Below are 11,650 nucleotides of genomic sequence, written 5' to 3'. Positions count from 1 at the left end.
TGCAAGAACGAATCTACTTTCTGTCTCTCTTGATTTGCCTTTTCTTGACATTTCAAGTAAATAAAATCATGTAACATGTGGTCTTTTGTGCCTGACATTTTTTACTTATAATGTTCCCAAGATTCGTCTGTGTTGTAGCTTCTGTGGGTACTTCATTCTCTTTGTGGCTGATCAGTGTCCCATTATATGGCTATATTTGATTTATCTATTCATTTGAAAGGCATTTGGGCTGTTTCCTCTTGTTGGCTATTATGAATATTGCTTCTGTGAACCTTAACATGCAAGTTTTTGTGTGGACCTGTGTTTTCATTTCTCTTGGAGCTAAATTACTGGGTCTTACATAACTCTGTGTTTCACCTTGGGGAACTGCCAGACTGTTTTCCCATTTGACATTGTCATCAGCAATGTATGAAGATTCTAGATTCTCTACATCCTGCTACACTTGTCATCGTCTGTCCTGCTGATTATGGCCATCCTAGTGGGCATTACATGGAATCTGATTGTGGTTTGATCTGCGTTTCCCTAATGACTGGTGATAGCATCGTTTCATGAGTCATTACTGGCCATTTGTATATCTTCTTTGGAGAACTTTCTGCTCAGATCCTTCACCCAATTAAAAGAATGTTTTAAACTTTTTATTTGGGGGAAACATTCAGAGCTACAAGAAAGTTTCCGAAGGGGCACCTGGCTGGCTTAGTTGCTGGAGTATACGACTTACTGTTGGGATTATGAGTTCAAGCTCTACATTGGGTGCGGAGCTTTCTTTAAAAAATTTTCTTAAATTTTAAAAAAGAAAGTTTCAGAAAAACAGTACAAAGAATTTCCATATATGTTTCACCCTGGATTCTCCAGTGTTACCCCTTTACCACATTTGTTTTACATCCTCTCCATATGCACATGATTGTTTTCGTTCTGAACCGCTAAGGAGTAACTCGTAGACCTAATGCTTGACCACCTCTCGCCACTGGAGCGCATATTTCCTGAAAACAACATTCACTTGTATAATCACAGCACAATTACCTAATCAGGAAATTAAGATTGATGTGGTTCTATAATCTACACACCTTACCCAAATTTTACTTACTGTCCAACTCATGTCTTTCACAGCAAAATACAAGATGTTTTTCTCGGCTCCACAGTCCAATCCAAGATCACGTTACATTTAATGGTCATATCTGTGTCACCCCTGTTTATCTTCATCAGTGTTTCCTTGTCTTTCTTGACTTAATGCTTTCAAAGAGTACAGGCAATGGGTCTTGGGTAGCCCTCCATTGGGCTTGGTTTGTTGCTTCCTCATGATTACATGGGCATCATGCATTTTGGGGAGGAACATCATGGAAGTATCTTTGTCAGTACAGTGTCTTGGTCTCGTTACTGGTGATGATAACTTGGCTTACCTGGTGAAAAGTGGTGTTTGCCAAGCTTTTCCCAACTGCCCATTTTTAAAAGAGGTCTTTGTATTTTTGTTAATGGTTTTAAGGATTCTTTATATGTTCTGGATACCAGTCCTTTATCAGATACGTGATTTGCAAATAACTTCCCCGCCCCCATCCTGTGGGTGGTTTTCCTCACTGTTGATGCTGTTCTCTGCAGCACAGACGTTCTTAATTTTGATGCAGTTTAATTTATGTTTGTTTTTTCTTTTGTCATTTTATGTTTGGTGTCACCTGAGGTTTTGCCTAACGCAAGGTTTTGAATGGTACTTGTTTTCTTCTAAGAGTTTTAGCTCTTATATTTAGGTCTCTGGTCAGTTTTGAGCTCACTTTTGTACATGGTGTGAAGTAGGGTGTCCAGCTTCATACTGTTGCGTGTGGATATGTGGTCGATCTAGCACATTTGTTGAAAAGACTATTCTTTGACCCACTGCAGGGTCTTGGTATGCTCAGAAAATCAATTGACCAGGGTCACCTCGGTGGCTCAGTCAGTGAAGTGTTAAGACTTCATGACCTCACGGTTCATGAGTTTGAGCCCCACATCAGGCTTTGTGCTGACAGCACGGAGCCTGCTTGGGATTCTCTCTCCTCCTCTCTCTGCCCCTCCCCTGCTTGTGCGCATGCTTGCTCACTTGCTCTCAAAACAAATAAAAGTTTTAAAAAAGAAAAGCAATTGACCATAACCATAAAAGTTGATTTCTGGACTTTAACTTCTATTCCACTGACTGGTATATATCTGCGCTTAGGCCAGTACCACATTTTTCTCTTGCTGTAGCTTGGTATTAAGTTAGGAAATCAGGAAATATGAGTCCTCCCAACTTTGTTCTTGTTTTTAGTAATTGCTTTGGGTAGTGTGGGTGCGTGCATTTCCATGTGCATTTTAGAATCACTTTGTCAATTTCTGCAAAAAAGGCAGCTATGATTTCGACAGGGATTGCAATGGATATGTAGACCCATTTGGGAAGTGTTGCCATTTGAATCGCATCATGATAAGCCTTCAGTTCACGAGCGTGCCGTATCTTTCCATTTGTTTAAGTCTTTAATTTCTTTTGACAGTTTTTTTTGTAGTTTCAGTGTACAAGTTTTATACTTCTTTAGTTAAGCATATACCTAAATATTTTAATTTTTTTGATGCTATTGTAAATGGAGTTTTCTTAATTTTTCAGGGTGTTCATTGCTAGTATATAGAAACATACTTGCTGAACTTCTTTAGTAATTGTAATATTTTTATTTTTAAGATTTTATTTTTTTACATTTTTTAAATGTTTATTTGTTCTGAAGGAGAGAGAGTGCGAGCGGGGGAGGGGGAGAGAGAAGGAGACAGAGGCTCTGAAGCAGGCTCCGGCTCTGAGCTGTCAGCACAGAGCCCGACGCGAGGCTTGAACTTACAAAGCACGAAATCATGACCTGAGCCGAAGTCAGACGCTCAGCCACCTGAGCTACCGAGGTGCCCCTGAGATTTTATTTTTTAAATTATCTCTATACTCAGCATGGGGTTCAAACAACCCCAAGATCAAGAGTCACGTGCTCTACCAACTGAGCCAGCCCGGCACCCCAGTTCTCATACTTCTTATTGAATTTCTTAAGATTCTCTGTATACAAGATCATGTCTGCTGCAGATGAAGATAGTTAAAATTCTCCTTTCCAACCTAGATTCCTTAATTTCTCTTCCTCATCTAATTGTCCGACCAGTACGCTTTTGAGTAGAAGTGGCAAGAGCAGCTGTCCTGTCTTGTTTCTGATCTTAGGAGGCAAGCATCCAGTCTTCCACCAGTAGCCATGGTGTTCCTGGCAGGTTTTTCTTTTTCTTTTTTTTTCAGTTTATTTATTTATTTTGAGAGAGCGTGTGCGAGAGAATGAGGGGAGGGGCAGAGAGAGAGAGAGAGAGAGAATCCCAAGAAGGCTCTGTGATGTCAGCACAGAACCTGATGCGGGGCTCAAACCCGCGAACCATGAGACCATGAAATGAGCTGAAATCCAGAGTCAGACGCTTAACTGACTGAGCCACCCAGGCACTCCACATTTAAATAATTTTTAAATTGAGATGTAACCTACATAGAAGTGAAGTATCTAAAGCATTTAGGTGTATCAGCTCCCCAGAAGGTGCCTTGTGCCCCTTTCTAGTCGTTGACACCCCCTCGTGGTAATTTTGATTTCTGTCGCCAGCGGTTAGTTTTGCCTGTTCTTGACCTTCAAATAACTAGAACCATGAAATATTTAGTCTTCCTCACTTATATCTTTATAAATAAAATCCATTAGATTTAGCCATGATCTCTGTATCCTTTCATCCCTTTTATTGCTGTGTAGTATTGCTTTGTGTGAATATACGGTGACCTGTTCTAGTGGTGAACATTTAGATTGCTTCCAGTTTGATGCTCTTAGGAGTATAAATTACCGTAACCTTTCTTGGACGTGTCTTTTGGTGAACATACACCCTGATTTCTGTTGAGTATATACCCAGAAGTTGGACTTGCTGGGACACAGGGCGGGTGTATATTCAGCTTTGGTTGATGCTTTCCAAAATCGCTGCATCACTTCACATTTCACCAGCAGCGTGCGGGAATTGCGCGTGCTCCACATTCTTACCGACAAACGCTCATGTCTTTTATATTCCGTTATTCGGGTGAGTTCATATCACATGTCTCCTAATAAGTCTGACTATTGGTTTTCCCAGCTTTCAGAGATTAGAAGAAGCAAAGGTGGGATGGGCTAGTTACAGAAAATGACATTTTAATGTTTTGTGGAAATTGTCTTGAAGTGTACGGTACCCTTCCCTATGATCTTACGAGAAAATAATAAATAAAAATTTTGCGAGTCAAAACGCTTGCATGTAAATAAACAACTATGCAAATCTCAGAAGTGGCTGCTGTGGCCCAGCAGCGTCTGTGAGAAGGACCTGTGGGTAATAATTGATACTAAGCTTAATCTGTGTGAAGAGAATGATGAGGCCATCTTACACATTCCTCCTCACCCCTCTCCTTAAGGCCTTATTTTTTACGAAGAACCGGAGTGTCTACAACTGGAGGGGTGATGACCCCACTATCCTTTGCGCTGATTAGATCACGTCTGGAACACTTGTCTTAGGGCCAGACTAGAAGAGTAATGCAGGGACACCTTTGAAGAATTACCTGTTAGTGGAGTCACTTCAAAACAAATCCTGGAGGAAACGTTGAGGGAACACGGAAGAAAGATTTACAGGGATTTAATAAAATTATGTACATTTCTTTAAAAACATTTTTTTAATGTTTGTTTATTTTTTGAGAGAGAGAGACAGCTTGAGCAGGGAGGGGGCAGAGAGAGGGAGACAAGAATCTGAAGCAGGCTCCAGGCTCTGAGCTGTCAGCACAGAGCCTGATGCAAGGCTCAAACTCACAAGCAGTGAGATCATGACCTGAGCTGAAGTCGGACACTTAACCAACTGAGCCACCCAGGTGCCCCTGTACGTTTCTAATGGGCTGTTACATAGAAAAGGGATTAATTCTAAGCAGTCTGGATGAGACCCGTATAAAAGGAGTCTTAGCCCAATATACGTAAAACATTTCGCATTGAGTTGTCCACGGAATATGCAAACTTGTGAGATAGTGAGTTCTCTGTCACTGGAGATGTTCAGGCCTCGGTTGGCCAACCAGTTGGTGAGGCTGCTGTAGAGAGGGGACTCAAGTATCATGTGGGTATTTGAACTAGATTAGAAAACCGTTGAGGTACTATGTTAAACCAAGGAGTAGATTGATCGTTGCGTGAACTTGTACAAACTTGCTTTATGTAATCACAGTTTAATGTAATAAGGCATCAGTGTTGATAAATAGCATCTTTGTGACGTTTGCTGTTCCAGGTTTTGCTCTTTGGTCAAAGAGATGATAAGCAACACAATGGGTAGTGCGCTGGAGCTAGAGGGCGAAACCGACGGGGACACCTTAGAGGTGAGTCACTGAAGACGTAGAACATGAAAAAAAATTTTTTTATTGTATCTTTGATGCTGCAAGGAAACATCCCATTCTTTTGTGTGCAAATTCTTCTTATTTAAAAATACCCTTTAATGAACGAGCTAGCCATCACTGTCTGTGACTTTCCGAGATTAAGTTGCATGTGTCTGGAGAAGAGCCTCATTACTTTGGGATCTTCTCAGCCGGAATAGCTAAGAAAAATTTGGCACTGACTAAAGTAAAATTTTCTTTTGTGTGCAACACAGGGATAAGTTTTTCTGTGCTAATGAATAATGTTTGTGAGACTCCAGGAGAAACAGTTGGCCAGCTCATCGTACCCGTTCATCTATGGGTGGACATTAGGTTGCTTCCATATCTTGGCTACTGTAAATACTACAGTAAACATAGGTGTGCATAGATCTCTTTGAATTGGTGTTGTCATTTTCTTAGGGTAAATACCCAGCATTGGAATTGCTGGATCATGTGGTGGTTCTATTTTTACTTTTTTTAAGTTTATCTATTTTGAGAGACAGAGAGAGAGAGAGCACGCGTGCGCACAGGCAGGGGAGGGGCAGAGAGGAGGAGAGACAGAATCCCAAGCAGGCTGCATGCCATCAGCTGCAGAGCCCGATGCAGGGCTTGAATTCACAAACCAGAAGATCATGACCTGAGCCAGGATCAAGAGTCAGATGCTTAATTGACAGAGCCATCCAGGCGCCCCTGTGTTTTGAGGAGCCTCCATGCTGTTTTCCACAGTATCTGCACCAGTTTGCATTCCCACCAGTGCACAAGGGTTCCTTTTTTCCCCACATCCTTGCCGACACTTATTTCTTATCTTTTTGATGATTGCCAGTCTGACAGGCATGAGAACCCTAAGCTCTTTTGGGCAATACAGCTCTTGTCCACGGTTACTGCAGTGTTACACATGTGTTTAAATATTGCACAATTGTTCTGATTGGCCACTAATTCAGGTCCTCCTATTGGTTACAGTTCAATGATATTTTACTGTCAAGTTAATTTGAAATTCATTCTTTGAGGTTTCTTTCAGAAATTATCAAAAGGGTTCGTTTTAATCATTGATTCAGGTACTCGAATTCTTAGTTTAGAATCAAAGTTGGTTGTGAAAACGGACTGAGTGATGCACTTTGGGGGCCGAAAGCGGCGTGAGAGAAAAGGCTTTTATGGAGCAGGCTGACATCTGGTTAAGTCAGACCTGATGGGAACGTGTTAGTGACCTTACCTGTCATGAGCATCTTTGCGAGTATGTGGGAAGGAACCCACAAGCGTTCTGTGCCCTTCTGTAAGTATGCACAGCGCATCGCAGGAGGTAATGGGAGCAAGTATGGCTCAGCCTAGAGATATGTTGGTTTTAATTATCGAAAAGAACCAACTAGAATGCAGCTGTACAACAGCTTTTGATCAAGAGATTGGGGGCACAGAATAGCAGTGGCACTTAGAGGTGGAATGTGTGCGGTATGTTTGATGGTAGGTCTGTTCCTCTAAAAGGCAGAGGGTCCTGCCTGCGTGCTTTGTATTAAGACCATTTTGATTTGATTGACCTTCAGTTCTTCTTTGGGCTCTAGAATGGGACTGGTTTCCTGAGAAGCTAATGGGGGCTCGTGCAGGAAGCGCGCCTGCTTCGGGTACTTGGCATGCTTAGTGGGGCAGAATCTCCAAACACTGAGCCCGCAAAGTTACCTATGAGCCATAGTTTTTAACTTCTTGGATTCCATTTCATAAAATCATATTGTGAATATATGAGTAACTGAGAACTCTACCCTTTTAAAGTCATTACGTAGTGAAAATTACATAACCTAAGGAACGTGACCTGCCTGGGACTCACATAACGTTGTTTATAAATTAAAAATTGCAGGACGGTGTTTGGGTTTTTATGGGGCTCCGCCTTAAGTTGTGTGTTTTTGGTCTTGTTGCTCTGCCTTTTTCAGTATGAGTATGACCACAATGCCAAAGGCGACAGGGTCGTGCTGGGGAAAGGCACGTATGGGATCGTGTATGCCGGAAGAGACCTGAGCAACCAAGTGCGAATAGCCATCAAGGAAATCCCAGAGAAAGACAGCAGGCAAGTCGGGGCAGGCCATCCTCGTTGTCATTTGCCACCTGCACACCCAGACCCTGTGCCCGCCACCGCTGGCGCGGGGTGGGGGGTGGGGGGACACTGAAGAACAAAGTCAGTGTGTCATCAAAAAATTTAACGTTCTCTTGCAGTAACGGTGATTTGCTTTTGTTCTTTGCATATTATAAATAGATGGCGAAAATGAAATAACTTTACTTGGAGGCATGTGGAATGCCAAGGGGTCTATCATAAAACAAAACTGTGGTTTTATTTCCACTCATCAACTAGCTCTGAAATTTTACATCTTTATGTAGACAGACATTGGCACAGTTTTAAAATGTGGCTCTGCTTTAATTCACATTGTCATAATTGTAAATGGCTGTTATTTATTCAGATGCATCATTATGGAAAATTAAACATGGCAAAAAGAAAATTACTTTTTGCAATACAGACTCTTTTTAATACCCTGCCCTTGAATCTCACCCTGAAAGATTTGAGGCTATTTTTTTTTAAACCACCACAACTACTAACATATTTCTAAAATGTTGTTTAGAGTCTAATTAAATATTTATGCCTTTTTAAAATTCACACCCCCCCCCAATTCTAAACAAGAATGTTACAGTGTTGACTGTCGAGTGTTTTTGAGGANAAGGAGGAGCTTCATACACAGTAATGGCCTCCACATAAGAAAGAAGAGCCCCGTGAGCCACAGGTGTGGTCACGTGACATGTGTGTGTTGCTTTCCTAGCTGGACACTGAGGGACACGTCAAACATCCCTCCATCCCGGTGGTCACAGAATCATTAGGGACGGGTCATAAGTGCTTTCTAGCAACTCTACGACCCTTCATCATTCATTGGTTCATTTATTCACACATCAATTCATCTGTCCTTTCAGTCGTCTTGGGACTCCGTGTTCTCATATTTGCGTTAGAAGGTCAGTCCTGAAATGAACGCCTCTAGCTTCTTCTAAGGCCAAGGAGGACCAAATGACTTCTCCCAGCACGTGAGGAATCAAAACTAGGATCTCCTGTCTCAAATTCCTTGTCCAGTGCTCTCTCTCTCTCTCAGGGCCATGCTGGATAAGGGACTGTAGTTGTGTCGCAGGGAAATTGCCGGCACGTGCCACCTCCTTTGACTGGTCACAGCATGAACCTTTTCATTGATGATAGTTTTTCCTGGGATTTTAGAGCTAGAAGGGATCTTAGACACTGTTTTTGTCCCATTCCCTAAATTTATAGTGGAACTTAGGTTGTCGACCCTTGCCTGGGGGTAAAAGCAGCAAGTGCCATCATAGAGGGCCATGCAGAATGTAGAATAGAAGAGGAATCGATTGCTTTTCCTGGGTGAATTGTGGTCTGTGAGGGCTATCTGGCAGGAAGGAGGAAGCCCTGAGCATTCTATGCTGAGGGAAGAACAGAGCTGTCAAGCACAGAGTATGTTCAGAGAACAACAAATTACCTGTTGTGACTTGAATGTATAATGCGGGTGGAGGGCTCTCGAGATGAGGCAGAAATTTTAAAAGATGTAGTCTGACTTGAGTTTGAATTCCTCACGTGCCATGTCAAGCAATACGGTTTTTATGTGGATTTCGTGAAGAGGAGTGTATGCATTTGGTGAAGATGAGGTATGCATTTTAGGAAGAGAAAATATGGTAACCAGAGGTGAATAGACTAAAGAAGTCAGATACCGGGTTAGGAGGTCCACTCGGTAGCTGTTGCTCTAGTGTAAAGTGAGTCTGTGGAATGAGACTAGAGCGCAGCTGAGGAGAGAACCTTCTGGAATGCCACCACTCTTCATGAGAGACAGAGGAAGAGGATCTGCTCAGAGAGGCAAAGGGTAGTTGGAGAGTGTAGACCCTAACAATGGCAGTCATTCATTGAATACCTACCATACACCATCACCTGGCACTCCCTTGGGTGCCTGAGAAACTTGACACCATGCTGGCCTTGAGCAGCTCTGTGCGCCTGGTATTCTGGGAAGCCGGGTATGCTCATAGGAGCCAAGGGAGAGAACATTTGAAGAAAGAAGGATTGGCCAGGAGCACGACACGGTACCATGCGGACCCCAAGCCCCAAGGATCTGGCAGATGATGCTGACTTTGTCTTTCTTACTAGGTACTCACAGCCACTGCATGAGGAGATAGCCCTGCATAAGTACCTCAAGCACCGCAATATCGTTCAGTACCTGGGCTCGGTCTCGGAGGACGGCTACATTAAGATATTTATGGAGCAAGTGCCTGGAGGTGAGTCGTCACTAGGATTCTGGTCTCAGGCTCTGAAAATCAGTGATGGAAATACAGTATGAACATCATTATCCATCTTGCCACTTAAAAAGTGGCAGACCCATCATTTAGATGTGGGAGAACATTTGTTTCTCCGAGGAGTTGGAGACAAACTTTCCAGTGTCACATAAATAGTCTAGTACTGCTTTAATTCAAGCATCAAATATTAATTGAGGATCTACTGAGTGCCAGGCTCTGAACTGAGTGCCGGAGACAGATGAATTAAAGTGTAGTCTCCAGCCTCAACCTTTCGCAGTCTGGGGGTTTAAAGATGGTTTGGAGAAGAGAGGACAGAGGTCTTAAAAATGACACTGCAGAGTAACATGTTTACTGTGAAATCAGACACCCGTGCTTTATCCACAGAATCCCCCAAATGCAGGCACCATCGTGTGGAGGGAGCATTCCTCTGATCCGAAGTCCAGAGTGTCTAGTTTGAATTGGTCCCTCCGTCTGCAGGCTGTGTGACCTCAGGCAAATTCTTCACCTCCATGCCGCCCCCCTCAGTCTTCTGACTGAATAAATGAACTGTAAAGTCAGAGTCATAGAAGCATCTAGGGGGCTCAGTGAGTTAATCGTCAGTGTCAGCTCAGGTCATGATCTCATGGTTCATGGGTCTGAGCCCCGCTTCGGGCCCTGTGCTGAAAGTATGGAGCCTGCTTAGGATTCCCTCTTCTATTCTCTTCCTCCCTCCCTCTCTCTCTCTCAAAAATAAATAAAAGTTAAAAAAAAAATAGACTGCATTTAAAAAATAAAGTCAATAATAATAATTACCATAACGATTGGAGTGGTAATAATTATTGGAGCAATAATGACCCTAGCTCAGTGGGTTGTTGGATGGATTAAATGAGATACTGTATATAAAGCTTTTAAAATGGTGCCTGGCAGAGAGCGAGAACTCAGTAAGTGTGCATTTAAAAAAAAATAATAGAATTGGGGCGCTTGGGTGGCTCAGTTGAGCCTCTGACTCTTGATTTCAGCTCAGGTCATGACCCCAGGGTCGTGGGATAAAGCCCCATGTCAGACTCTGTGCTCTGAGTGTGGAGCCTGCTTAAGATATTCTCTCTCTGTCTCTCTCCTTCCCTCCCTCTCCCCATCCGCCTCTCTCTCNATCTGTATTCGGCCATTTAACCAGAGTTACTAAGAGCCTACTATTACATGAAGAGCCTAAGTGTGTATGTTAAGAGCCAGGCAGTGGGCTAGATTTTGAAAGTTACAATAAGGATAAAATAGTTTGTTCTTCCCTCAGGTTTCTCACAGTCTAGCAGAAAATATGTCATTGCTGGTCACATTATCTGATATTCCAAGGGCGAGGTTTAAGGATGAGAGCAGAATTGTAGACGGATGTGTGCACATCCCCTTTTACAGGTGGACAAACTGAGGCACGTGGCAAGGTTCCTATAGCACTGTGGAAGGTTTCAGGCCGGCTGGTGCCTTCAGGCCTGCATGATAACCTCTGAACCAGATTCTCAGAATTGTTTTCCTTGGGCCCAGAGGTTCAGTGTTGAGTATAATTGCGGTGGGGGTGGGGGAATGTTAGGACATTTCTGCTCCCGTGACCTGGCCCTGAGGGCTCCTCCCAGCGGGGATGGACAGCCCCGGCCTCCTCTGATCCCCGGCCCTGTCTCCCCAAATGGCCCCTCCTTCTGGTCCTGTCCACCTGTGATTTCCCGGCAAGGTGTACACTGTGGCTCTGACCCAGGCTGAAGGGCCGGACGCTCACGCAGGATCTCCGGCGGGGGCGGCCCTCCCACGTCTGGAGTGCTTGCTGCGCTCTCCTCCCGACCTCATGCAGCCTAACAGAGCCGCACCCAAGGGAGCCCCGCTGAGTCTCGGAGGTCACAGGGTGTCCCCGCTCACCCTTCATCTCGGTCCCGTCTCTGGCTGCGCTGCCCGCACAGCTGGAAAACGGGCAGCGGAGGGAGGAAAGACGCGGCACTT

At 43.7% G+C, this 11,650-nt stretch overlaps 1 protein-coding gene across 1 annotated transcript in view; it reads left to right on the top strand.

Annotated features, from left to right (window-relative positions):
* The window catches only part of MAP3K15 (mitogen-activated protein kinase kinase kinase 15), a 130,449-nt gene that overhangs the window by 95,575 nt on the left and 23,224 nt on the right, over positions 1–11,650 (top strand). The window contains 3 exon segments of the mRNA XM_077769493.1: positions 5,266–5,353; positions 7,303–7,436; positions 9,546–9,673. Of these exon segments, the coding sequence (XP_077625619.1) occupies positions 5,266–5,353; positions 7,303–7,436; positions 9,546–9,673 (350 nt within the window).

This window comes from Crocuta crocuta, unplaced genomic scaffold, assembly GCF_008692635.1.
Source record: "Crocuta crocuta isolate KB4526 unplaced genomic scaffold, BGI_CrCroc_1.0 scaffold312, whole genome shotgun sequence".
In the NCBI taxonomy this organism is placed as follows: domain Eukaryota; kingdom Metazoa; phylum Chordata; class Mammalia; order Carnivora; family Hyaenidae; genus Crocuta; species Crocuta crocuta.
This window is presented reverse-complemented; position numbering and strand designations above follow the sequence as displayed.